The sequence below is a fragment of the Notothenia coriiceps genome, unplaced genomic scaffold (genome assembly GCF_000735185.1).
Source record: "Notothenia coriiceps isolate Sejong01 unplaced genomic scaffold, NC01 NC01_scaffold00037246, whole genome shotgun sequence".
Taxonomy (NCBI): domain Eukaryota; kingdom Metazoa; phylum Chordata; class Actinopteri; order Perciformes; family Nototheniidae; genus Notothenia; species Notothenia coriiceps.
Window position 1 is genome coordinate 16,714,021 of NW_011369947.1, and position 13,215 is coordinate 16,727,235.

Below are 13,215 nucleotides of genomic sequence, written 5' to 3' on the forward strand. Positions count from 1 at the left end.
TTATTTTCTGTTCCACGACATGAGATCTTTCAAAAGTGAAAACTCATTGAGGCAATTTAATATAATATTCACTCTCTTTGACAAACACACATGCGAGCCTGTGTTTATTTAAAGGTGACCTATCATGCAAAATGCACCTTTGTACGTCTTGTATACATGAATATGTGTCCCCGGTGTTCCAGGGGACTCACCAAGTGTCAGAAAACACAACCCTCTCTATTTTCCTCCATACCCAAATCTCTTCAAAAGGGGCTGCAACGGATCTGATACAGACTGATCCAGATTTGAACACTTCTCTGACGTCACAGAAGTGGCGCTACGGCTATTGGGCCAACAATCACACGGACACGGACATTGCCGTTCGAAAGCGCTGGAGACGCTGTAGTACATATACCAGGCCTGTAGGTGGTGCTGTTCTCACAGAATCAGCCCATGCAAAGACAGTGTTAAATTGAGCGAAATGAGGAATGGCTAAAATACATGATCTGTTTGGTATTTTGAAAAATAAAAAGTATAAATATGCCATATATAGGTATGGTCCTACACTATATTATTCAAATATAGCGTGATAGGTCCACTTTAATCTACTCTCCTGGCAACACGTCAGAAATATAAATGAAGATAAAAAAACTAAAATAATACAACCTAACAGATTATTTAATTTAAAGCATGCACATAATGAAAGGCAATTGCATTATAGGCCATTACACATGTAAACTGTAACATAATGCAGTGAGTAACAAACCAAAATCAGTTAAGACGTGTTGTGAAATTAAGTTATATTTCAACTTATCTGGATTAAAACCCACATATTAAGTTATTTTCTAATTAGCAGGGAACTCTTACTAATGAAGTGTAGCATATGGACAACAAGAGTAAAGGCCACTGAGGTCAATGGCTGATCTCAGATCCGACCATCATGTGGCAGAACAATTTTTCTCACAACAAAACAATGGTTATACTAAAACAAATATTTATAAATATGAAAACGGATATAATATGAAGGAAACACCATAAAATGTATGTAAACAAATCTCTATTGATGATGCAAAAGTTGTAGTTTCAGCTAATGGTGGATCATTAATGTAACATCAAACCATCAGAGAATAGGCTCTGTGTCGTTCCAGTTGACAAATGCATCTTTCCACCTGAAACCAAAAAGAACCGGTTTAAGGCATTAAGAGCTGACCCAGGTGCAAACTGCATGATTCTTCACAACTTCAAGAAATTTGATAAACACATGTTATAGTTGTTTTGAGGATCTGCAGACATCTCTGGACACATGGCTTTCTGTGTGCTAAAAATGCTTAAACATCCCTACCTTGTTCGGATGCAGTGCTCCAGCGGAGGAATGAGATCAGTGTCGACATCTTGATAGCTGAGGGCCGATTTGCCAACAACTGAAAACGCAAACAATAAATTTGCATTTTCACTTAAAGTTCCCCTATTATACTGTTTTTCCATCAATATATTATAGGTCTCAGATATATACAAAACATGTCTCTGAAGTGTTTGGCTCGAAACACCAAACAGATCATTGTAGCATCCCATAATCCCCTCTGTTTCAGNCCTGTTTCCAAAGTGCTGATTCTCTGTCTGTTACTTTAGATGAAAATAAGGAGCCACTCCCCACGCCCCTCTGAGAGATATTTGGTTAAGAAGAACACAATGGTGCTCTCGGAGGAGATTCAGGTGATAAGGTGGGGGGGGGGCTTACCTTGGTTGGTTATTGGCTAAAGGTTACACAACCCAAAAAAATCGTTATGACATCATAAAGTGTCCAAAATCCGATCAGCTCATTTTCAGACAGGTTTTTATAGAAATGGATCAGGACAAAAAGTGAGTGAATCTTTTTTTCTGAAACTTTCCGAATCTCTTTACACAGAGGGGACACATGTTTATGTAGAAAAGACATGAAAAAGTGGATTTTGCATAATAGCTGAGCTTTAAGACATGCAATAACACTGACCCAGACCATAGAGATTGGCTGGAGAACATAATATAAACTTTAAATAATCATATCATGATCAGATATTATAATATTATTATGCCCTAATGCTCATTCACTGGTGTGAGGGGATGTGCAGAGAACAATAGTCAGACATACAGACAGTGAGGCGGATCTCCTCCTGTTGATTGGCCAGTCCATCGTAATAGTAGAGGTCAAACTCCAGGCCTTTGTCCTGATTGGTCAACAGCTCCCTCTGCAGGCCGAACAGCACGCTGAAGTGGCTTTCACTGCACACCACCCAGATAGGGTAATGGGGAGTCTTTAGGTAAGCTCCCACCTTAGATAGAGCAAAACAGAGCATAGTAATATATTACATTCCAGGACAATCAGCTAAATGGCAATCTTTTTTTTCTTTTTTCTTACATATCAAAGTGTTCAAAACATTTCTTGCATGTGATTATGGCACCACAGCAAAACATAAATGGTGTCATGGTATTTTCTTATGCATGCCTGGTGATGTACTTCAAAGTAGACACAGATTGCCATTATGTGAAAGTAACAGAACTTGTGTTTGGTACTTAATGTGTAAAAAAAACTTTAAATATATTTATTTTTGGCAGGGTCCATTACACAAGTTTGAATAAGGTTTTCAGCTCTACCTCCTCTACTATTTAAGGACCGACACCACCCGAACCAGTTTTACCATACAGTAGTTTCAAATAAAACCTTGGACTTTTGAATAAATTAAAGATATGCCCACGTTCTCTCATTGACTACTTATCAGCCGGGACATCGACACTAGTATTGTCTTCAGCTTGTGAGTCTGCATTTATGTCATCGTGGCAAAAATCCCAATTTTCTTGTCACATAACTTTACAGATCAAAATAAAGCCAAGGTTTGAAGATAGTAGTCCAAGCAAGGACGCTGAAAGTATCTGGTTATGAAGTGAGGAAGGGGCCATTTCCACCTGACGTTATTCCCCTGGCTAATTTTGTCATTGTGGCTGATGTGCTCCTGTAGTTACACTTCACTCGGTCAATTTACTTTACTATCCCACAGCTTGATCTCCAGAGAGCTTACTGCCCATTTTTCTTTAGTTATCCTATTCTCGTGAGTGCGAAGTACTTTGAATAAACATCTTCAGGCGGTGTATGTGTTGTTAACTATCATATAAATCCCACAATAGTCTTTAGACCATTCTTTGCTGTAATTATGGGCACATCTGTGTTTCTGCTGGCACAGATGTGCCCATAATTACAGAAAAGAATCCCCCCTGAGGTCTTGTGTTATAACTTGAATCTGACTAGTATCTGGTCTGTCAGTGGCAGGACCAAAGAGTCGGCTGTCAGAGTCACTCACCTTACAGATGTTATAGTGTTCAAACAGGGACAGCAGGCCTACGTCACAGGGGTCTTTGACTCCCTTCAGTAGAGTCATGTTGCCGTTGCCTGAATCCAGCTCTATGTCATTGTCAAAGACATTAGAAACTGCCCTGCCGCAGAGCAACAGATTTACCAGCTCCTGGTGAACACAAACACAAAAAAGCAACTTAATAACCAGCATGTATTTTGTGCATCCAGCAGTATTGATATGTAGTATTGCTTACTGCCATAGCAGTGTTACTCAGAGATCCCTTTGCTGTACAAAATGCTTATACTTATGTTCATTAACTAATGTCATCACGATCCATTCATGCACCTTCATTGTTTGATAAAAATTGCGATGTTGAATCACAAACAGAATCCTGAATGCTCCTAATATTATCCTGCAATTCGTAGTTAGGGTTATATCAGACCTGTGTGCAGTAGCCATGGGCTCCAATGAGTGTGTTGGTGTGCACGTCCATATCCTCTCTTACTCTAGAGAGAGAATAGAGATCAAACAGTAAGGGTGATGTTTCTTCATCTAGCTTATACTGATTCATACTTCAGATGTTGTTCCGTCATGAAGCAAAAGAAAGGCATAGCATACTTTGTAATGGTTCGAGAGAGAACAGCAGATATGCTGAGCAGAAGGCATCCTAATGCCCCAGTCTCAAACTGTGGAAGAAGAGAGGTTATGGCGAGAAAGTTATTTTCAACATTTGACAGTCCAAATGAAACTGAGGAAGTCAATATTTAGGTTTCTCACCTGATCAATATGCCGCTCCAGAAGCAACTGCAGGTCCTTGAAGTTATCCAGAGTGAAACATGTTATCTGAAACAAAAGCTGGTTATAAAACCTCCACAGCATTTCATTTTGTAAATTGAAAGAGTAGTGACTGACACAGCTTTACTTAATAAAAACTACAAATGTGCAAATGCATTTTCCAAATATGGCTGAGTCTACACAATACCATAACATAATATACATAGTAATATTCCACAAATTCAACCTAATAAAGATGTCTCATTGAAATTCTGTTAAGTAATGTTTGTAACATGTAGAATTAAAATACTGGATATTTTTAAATATTAAACTCCTCGTCTATATTCTAACAGTCTCTACTTGAGTGTAACTTTTCTACACTCATGTCAGCAGGTGTGTATGCATTGCAGTGGCATCTCTATACCTTTTCAAGAACTCCTTCAGATTTGTAGTGTCCTGCCGGGGTGAAATGATTCCTTCCTGAATTTCTGTTTTAAAAGAAAATAGAGGTAGGACAAAATGTATCAGGGACGTCTGAGATCAACAGGTTTGTCAGGAAGTGAACTTTTGACTTCTAGAGTTTTTGTGACCCCGGCCCGACCTTCAACATCTAAGCCAGTATTCACATTCATTCAAACTACCGGTAATAACATTCCTTTAAAGAGGTTCTTTAGTTTTGGTCTGGATGTGAAAGATTAAGTGGAAAAAGTATAATCTTACATTGCTACTGTGGCTTGTTTTTCCTCGCCAGCCCGCCAAAGTATTTCCGCCGCCGCTAAAACAAGACACTTTCTTCTGGTAGAATTGGAAGGTCTTAACCTCCTGAGAAAACAAAGTGGCATTTGAGTCAGAAGTAGCACGTGTGGTGTGATAATACAGTTAATACCAAATGCAGATACTTATTACTTAACATTGCCTACAAAGCATGCCTTGATGTGAATTATCAAAAAGCATCCAAGTGATTAGAAAACAGTGCATTCGGAGGTTAACATTGAGGATCAAAGCTTTGATTTGAAGGATAACGTACTGAAGGCCTATACTGCTGCTCTCAGTGTTTTCAAAGAGCAGTTTCTTTAGAACAAAGGCTTGGAAGGATGCCAGAACTCCACAAGGGCCACCCTAGAAAATAAATAAACAGAGTGCAAAAACACCGCAAATCAATAAATCATATGGAAATCAGTTTTCTACATAAGTGAAGTGTAGTGAGATGGAACATTAAAGGCAACCTTTTTCTGCACGATTCCGTATCTCAGGTCATGCGTTTCTGAGAACGTGAGACCCTGATTTCTCCATTCAACACTGAAACAATTTAGGCTGGTACCCAGAAGAACAGCTTTCAATTCCTGGGAAAAAAATAAACAGCAAATAAACAGAAAAACAAAAGCAACCACAGACACTCCCAAGCATTTTCTCAGAAAAGCTGGTGTGAATCACAAACCATGGCGGTGTGTAGGTCCATGGGGTAGCCTGCATAGCTGTGCTCTACGACAGTTCGGTGAAAGGACACTTTGGAGAGTACTCCCAGATCCTCATCATCATCAATGTCATCTGGAATTTGATTAACAACACCACCAGCTTAGACAAATATAAGGCAACAAATACAAAATCTGGCCTCTTTTCTCAGATTACTGACCTAAAACCATCTCAGACACATCCAAATCTGCCACATTTGGACTGGACAAAGACTTCACTCTAATAAACGGACACAACGTAGTTATCTTATGAAGAAAATTGATAGGAAAATACGTAAACAGTAAAAAAAAAAAAAAATACACAGAAAAGTATCAACAGAATCACTACTGTAAGCAGCTTAAAGCTATTTACTTTGTAGTCTTCCGTACGTCTTGTTGCACTTTTTCAAAGCTGTTCTCCCTCGGCAATCTCTCTGGTGCACTCCACATCTCCCATTGCCCTTCAACACAGTCAGCTGAGTGTATTTGGCTGCTTTCTGGGCTTTTTTTATGTTTCCCAGCCACTAAAACCCCATCCACAGACCGCCTGTTGTCTTCAACTTCTTTTAGCAGCGGATGGGGTCCTTCGAGCTTTCGATTCTGCCTTTTTTTGTTTGAATCCTGAAAGGAAAAATATAGTTAATGAAAATGTTATGATAAATATGAATAATGTAATGGGATGAATACATTTCTAAGTACTGCATCCGTAGTCCAGCACCTGCGCTGTGCTAGCTATTGGTCCGGCCATCATTCCACGTCTAATTCGATTACTTCTGCTCCTTTGGGTGCTCTCAGTAATTAAAATCTGTTTCTCTGTTTCACTTCTGGTGAGGCGTTCATTGTCGTGGAGCGAAGCCCTCAGTGACTGGTCTTTTTGTTCTTCTAGGTCACAGGCCCAGAAGCCTGTTTGATAGTGGCTGGACAGTGGGTCTGTTTCAGGCTGAGAAGTGCAGAAGTCTCCTCTATAAGACCTGTAAGAGAGATAAATAACATTTGTTCAAACTAATTTACAAAAATACAAAATAATGATCAAAAACCAAACTTGTGATATACCTTAATATGTTGTGTTTGCTAATAACAAAAGCTGTTGTGCTATCCTCTGTGTTTCTGTTATTCATTACTGTTGGTGTTACTGCAGGAGAATTAGAAGTCCAGCTCTTAGCCTGATCAGACGGACGGGGATCACTTTCATTGCTGGGGATCTTGTCCTGCCCCTCAAAATGATGCTTCACAATAATCTCCAGTAATGTTTTCAAGGGTGAGTTCTGAGCCTGCAACAACAGAGAAGTTAGCAACAGACTTGTTTTTCATGTAATCCACATCCCAGTAGCCAATATCCAGCTGCAAGACTTACTTTATTATTACTATAGAGCCCCTCCATGTGTAGAATCTGCCTCAAGTGGGATCTGTTGTTGATACTCGCCTTTGTGCGAGGATGTTCTTCGTCCATACAAGCTATTGTCCTCTTGAGACCCTGCACATCAACAGAGTTTTACATTATATTCTTTAAAACCACAAGTATAAAGGGATATTTAAGCTTTTTGAAAGTGGGGGTGTGTGGAGGCTATTTTGTCAGTGTGTTACTTTAGTAGTTAGCGGTCAGACTGCTCCCAGCAAGAAAAAGGATTTGCAAAGCAATATGTTGTTATGGACAGGCAGTGGCGTCGCTAAAGCCCCGAATGTTTTTCGGACAATTCTCCCTCAATACATTAACCGTGCTTTACCTGAACCTCATCATGTCACTAGAGAGGACGGCAGGATTGTAATTTCCCGTGTTCAGTGAATGCAACAGAGGCAAGACACCAGAGAGAGAGAGTGCACCGGTGCCAGCAGGGACCTTGTTGTTAGCATCTGGTGCTAGCTGCACTAACGGACTAGTTATACGAATAAAAAACGTTACAAAAAAAACGTAACTTCGCTACTTTTTTAGAAATTAGTGGCTTTGGAGCAAGAACGGCTAGCTACTTTCATTGGAAAGTCTCTTTAAACAGTGGATGGTCAAACCGCTGCTTAAAGGGTTCGTTTGTGTGTTGTCAAATGGCTTTGGTGTTTAAAAACGTTAGAATAACACACACACACACACACACACACGGCAAAGAAACAGTCAAATCGAGGCAGCTGTAGACCAACATCTTCCGTGTTGTTCGAGGTAAACATTATGTTCTTATGGTTGCTTCGGTAGGGCCATGAACATATTCCTAGTTTCATTATTTAGGTGAAACAGTATTCCAGCTGGGGGCCTATCGCCATCTACTGTTCTGACAATGGATAAGTCATCCAGCAGCACGTTAAAAGATCCAAACTACCCCTTTGCATGTTCACGTTTGTGGCTAAAATGTGAACTTTGCTGGTAGCAGCTATGACATTTATGTGACCCATCATAATTCCAAAGCAGTGTACCACTGTGGGCTAACTAACTAGCTAGCTAGCTCTGGTAACGGTTTACAGTCCTGAGCCCGTGCACAAGCTTACTGTTAACGTTATTACCCAGCTCACCTTTCGGTTCAGATACTCTCGTACAACGGACGAAGCCACCTCTTCAACTGAAACGACCATAGTGATGAAGGTGTCCCGGCTGTAGTGGCCTCCTTCTGACGCAAATACTCAGCCGCTCGGACAGTAGCCTTTAGCTGTGAACCATAGCAAGGCTGTGTGATTTAGCCACAACCAGGACCTGTAAGAGACCGTCCATATGAGCAACAGATTGGGCTGATGTACGTTGCCATGGTGATCCCATGCGCAATACTTTTTATTCTTCTTTGCTTGTGTATTTAGTGTAGCTTGCATCCTTCATGTCCCATTTGCTGCCATCTTCTGGAGCTAGTTAACTCATGCAGTGTCCAGTGAGTCAGACTCGACACCCTCTTTGCAATATACATAGTCTGTATAACTTTATCTCAATATCGGCCTGAACTTGAAAAGCTGGAGGAAAACTGAGGTCGTATCATCACACAACTCATTCCCTCACCTTTGTGTTTATTTCAGTATTTTTAAACAGTTCTTAAATTCATTTGAAACTTTGAAAACAACAAAAGACAAAATAAACACTTTAGCAACAGCTCACAGCACTTTATGCTTACTTAAATTCTTATCTCTTCGAAATAAACAGTTAATGATTTAGTCAATTGGGTGCACCAGAAGCCTTTAATGACTCACAAAAACAATATAGAATATAAAATGAAAATACTCAAAATAATAAATAATTATCCATCTATCTATTGATGTAATTGTTATATTTGATTGCATCGACAGATAATCCAGCATTATAGAACTAATTAATAACACTATTAATTTGTTAGTTATTAACATTATTAATTAATTACCATGTCTAGAGCAGGAAGTTCTCTGTCAGTGAGGATGTCAGACATCGCAGTGGACGACATTTGTCCATTGTTTGTTAACTTTTGCAAACGGATAAGTGTGGAGCACTGAAGCCATGCTGTAAGAAATTAGAACTAAACTGTGGCACTTCTTTGGAATGTTCGGGTGGTGGATGACCAACCAGGCTGGCAGCCACAGCGACAGGGTGGAGCAGGCGTTGAATGCACCTGAGTTACTGACACCAACAGACACAGTCGCTGCGGACTCAAGTGCCGAATTGGGGAAGGAGACATCTCCAAGGTAGAGAGAATCAAAATGTCGGTCAAGGTACTTGTGATGAAGCTGGTTTCACGGATTTATAATAAATCAAAAGGAGAACAGCTCACTTGGAGATCCAAAAGCCATGGCAGAGAACCTCTTTGAGAAAGTATGGGCCAAAGTGGAGGGAGAGGATTTCAAAATCACCCCAGAAATCTTCAAGAATATAGACAAGGTCGTTTACAAAGAACTGTGCAAGCAGTGGGACGGTGCGAAGAGGGTGCTGGTTATAGTGAATGAAGGAGAACAATTAGCGGATGATGTAGTGGCCTCCATCTTCAAATACCACCTGGCGAACCAACCAAAGAAGAGAGGCGCCATCGGCAGGTTCTTCCATGGTGTAGGCTGTGCGATCAAGAAGCCTTTCAGACGCTCTTTGCCCATATTCAAATTCGTTTCTGTTTGATCCTGTAAAGCACTTTGAATTGCATCACTGTATGAATTGTGCTATACAAATACATTGCCTTGCCTTGCTCTCCTGCAGCTGCTTGAACTATTTAGGGGAATTATTTATGATTTAGCCCTCAGGGTACAGGATTTCCCCCCGGGTTTTCCCGTTTTTTTAATTTAAATGTAATATTATGGTCTGTCAACTAAACTAATACAGTTATGTGAACTTTTAGTTTTTTCAGAATACAGGGTTTTCTCCGGGTGTTTCCGGTTTTTCCCACATTACGCAGCAAAGTAAAAAACATATATATTGTAATTTAATGTTCTGCTTATGTCTCTGTGATTGGCCGTCAGAGCTGTGAATATGCAACACAGTCTGTTTCAACCAATTCAAAGTGTTTGTAGGAAATACAAAGAAAAAGTGTGTCCTGTGAGAAAGTCATTCTAGTCATTGAGTCACTTTTAAACATTTAAAGAAGAGCTGATTGTTGTCAGAGCTGAAGTTATGCTCACATATTTAAAATCAAGGTAAAATAGAGGTACATCAATATTTAATATAGAATAAATGTGAGTGTTTGAAAAAGGTGAATATTCGACAGAATAAGGATACAAAGGAATTTGTATCGTAGGGGAAGATCGACAGCAACAAGGCTTTCAGTATTTTTCTCCTAAAAAAGTGGAAATCTGAAAACCAGTGATCCCAGAAATCTTCCTTCTTACTGAAAACAATTACAGAATAATAATAATGGTTATTTAACCTCTGTTTGTCAATTTGTATCCCAAAAATCAGCAATTGTTTCTATGACGCTCACCATATCAATGCACATGAGTTAAAAATATCGTTAACATTCCTTTTTTAAATAAACATAAACAGTAAATACATGCATGTCTACAGCAGACATGGCATGACAGTAATAATACTATTTAAAAGACCAACTTACAACTATAACAAAATAATATAAACATTGGATATACTATAGTTTAAAAAAAAGTGGGTGCAATCTGAAATAAAAAAACAATAAATTAGAGTTTTTGGGTCATCTAGAGCAGCATTGTCTCAAATCTAAAGAGGCATCTTCATGTTATTCAGTTAAACTGCTCTCTTTTACATGAGGCGCTGCTGGGATTTGAACCCAGGACCTCCTGCTTACTAAACAGGCACTTTGACCAACTAAGCCACAGCACCTGCATTAATGCTCCTAATATTGAAGATCTGATCATATTTTGAAAACGTGTGTGGACTGAGATGAGGAAGTTAATGACAGCACACTGCAAAAACTTGAAATCTGGCCAAGTGTAATTGTCTAATTTCTTGTCAGATATGTCTTTACACTTAAGACATACTCAGGATTAGAAGCAGGTTTATAGCCAAGTCGGTTTACACATATGAGGACTTTGGCTTGGTTAACTTAAGGGATAATAATGCAGTGAAATAAAGGGAAGGCTTCTCAATTCTCTAATTTCCCCTCCTCGACTCCTCGGTCCTCCGGTAGTGACCCGGAAATGGATTTCAGCGCGCAATGTTGAAGGACATCTTATTTCTCTAAATGCACATCAAGGACCGAGGGTGTTTCACAATGTCGAGGAAGGCTGCTCCAGAGCCACTATTTCAAGCATACTACGTCATCGAGTGCCGCCGAAGGACTGTTCCAATGCCCAGCATACTTGGAATTCTACCGAGGCCTGCATACTTCGTAGCGAGAAATTTCGAGGCTGCACATGTGTAGACTCCGTGGTCTTAAAATCCCCACAATGCTTTGGCGGAAATCGCGCTCCATTTAAGGCGGGGCCTCGCATATGACGCACACCTGCACACCTGTTAGCCTGTTCCACAATTTTTCGATTTCCGAGGCTAGGAAGGATTCTTGCCTCGCTTCTGAAGCAAGTGACTTGGAAAACATGTGCTACCAAGCAAGCCTCCTTGACATTGAGAAACACCCCGAGCATCGAGCATCGAGGAGGCTCTCTAGAGGAGCTATAATCGAGGATACACTGATGGTTCCTCCACGGCTCCTCCGCGGATGTATTTCCGGCAACAGTGATGTTTCAAAGAGACGTGACGCACGGCCCGACTTATCTCAGCCAATGACAGCTCTGCATGCATCCCCTGGATATTATTTTATTAACTGCTTTCATAGAGAACCGCAGTGACGCGTCGTAAAACCCGGAAGTAAGTTAGCATTTTTGGCACTTCCGGTTCCTTCCTCAAAAAGCAATACATTTTTTCCATAGGGTTTTGGAAAATAGCTCGAAATAAGGTCTGTGGTTGACACAAATTTAAGAGGTAATTGACGTTTTGTTCTACGACATTAAATACATCAGCAGTGACCCCACTGGGGATTTTTGAAAAGTTTACGTGTCTGAAAAACGATGGTTGTTACCGAATGGCTGAATAGGACTACAGAAATTGTCGAGGCCGTTGTACGTCATTACGCCGAACACGTAAACACTCCCGCTACGTTTGTTTTCCCCTGTGTTCTGCTTAAAAGCAAGTACCTGCCTATCTTTAGTATCTGTATATCTATATCTGACCATTAGAATCTGTATTTTTGAAATTGTCGTTTTTAACACCGTCGGTGTTAAAAACGACAATTTCAAAAATACAGATTCTAATGGTCAGATATAGATATACAGATACTAAAGATAGGCAGGTACTTGCTTTTAAGCAGAACANAGCCGCTGCATTCTGGATGAGCTGCATCAGGCAGGATTTCACTTGATGAATATGTGTCTGTGCAGTGTAATTGATTAAAGTGAATGAAGTCAAGTCTCTTTGCAGTCTGATATTTACTTTTGAAGCTGAGACTGTTCAGTAGAGGTGCAGACAGATGGCATCATGTGTCCAGCGACCACCAGCACATGGTACAGTTTTGACCTGCTGAGCCACTCTACCGAGTTTTCATCAGGGGGGGTGGGCTGTACCACCACAAAAAACATTTATAGGGGTGTCAGGGCAGAGCTGCAGCAGCTGAGGCCCGGTCTGACTCAGGTTAGCTGTCCTTACATGTGTTGATAAGTCGCCACAACTGTGGTGCTATTTAAAGCCGCCCCTTGTTGTCCCTGATGCCCCGCAGGACTCAGAACAGAGGAGGACGGAGCCCCTTTAGCCCGAGAGTTCAGAGAACAGACCCCCACACAATGCATGCCTTAATCTGAGCAGGAAGTGTACAGATGACAGGGGGGAACGAGCCCCTTCAAAACAATCACAAGTCCATACGGTGCAGATAGGTACACCAATTTCATGTTTAATGTTCATATTTAACTTTCAAAAGGCTTTGTTAAGGATTGTTAGAAATCAGAGAGTCAAACACATTTCAAATACAACAACACATAGTAGAAGTTCATGCTATCTTACACTTACGTTGGCAGTCTATCTATTTATTTTGTTCAGATTTGTTGAATTGTGTGCATAAGGATGTGTAACTTTTTGCAAGTGATGAACTTGCAGTTGTCTTCAAGTTATTTCAACAAATTAATCCCAAATCTTTCCCATTTCTTTCTCTTCCAATCCTGCTCTGGCTCTCAGATTTCACAGCACAGTATTAGCCAAAGCTTCGGCCCTCTTGTTGGGGGGGTTTCCCAAAGCCTCACCACATCCAACTGAACATAGCATTTCTGACATTTGTAACCCTCACTGTTTATCTTGACATTCACCT

At 40.4% G+C, this 13,215-nt stretch overlaps 1 protein-coding gene and 1 non-coding gene across 2 annotated transcripts; both read right to left on the minus strand.

The window, feature by feature from the left end:
* Window positions 1–511: 511 nt before the first annotated feature.
* mindy4 (MINDY lysine 48 deubiquitinase 4) lies at window positions 512–8,249 on the minus strand. The gene is made up of 18 exons (XM_010794998.1): window positions 8,027–8,249; window positions 6,885–7,004; window positions 6,584–6,801; window positions 6,249–6,501; window positions 5,904–6,151; window positions 5,713–5,771; window positions 5,518–5,627; window positions 5,306–5,422; window positions 5,107–5,198; window positions 4,800–4,901; window positions 4,504–4,567; window positions 4,083–4,148; window positions 3,924–3,991; window positions 3,748–3,811; window positions 3,312–3,473; window positions 2,108–2,288; window positions 1,322–1,400; window positions 512–1,148 (listed from the first exon to the last, which is right to left on the minus strand). The coding sequence occupies exons 1-18, from the start codon at window positions 8,084–8,086 to the stop codon at window positions 1,100–1,102; spliced, it is 2,112 nt and encodes a 703-aa protein (XP_010793300.1). The 5' UTR covers window positions 8,087–8,249; the 3' UTR covers window positions 512–1,099.
* A 2,422-nt stretch (window positions 8,250–10,671) lies between these two features.
* On the minus strand, window positions 10,672–10,745 carry trnat-agu (transfer RNA threonine (anticodon AGU)). Its single transcript has one exon. It is a non-coding gene; the product is annotated as a tRNA-Thr (tRNA).
* Between the last annotated feature and the right edge of the window lie 2,470 nt (window positions 10,746–13,215).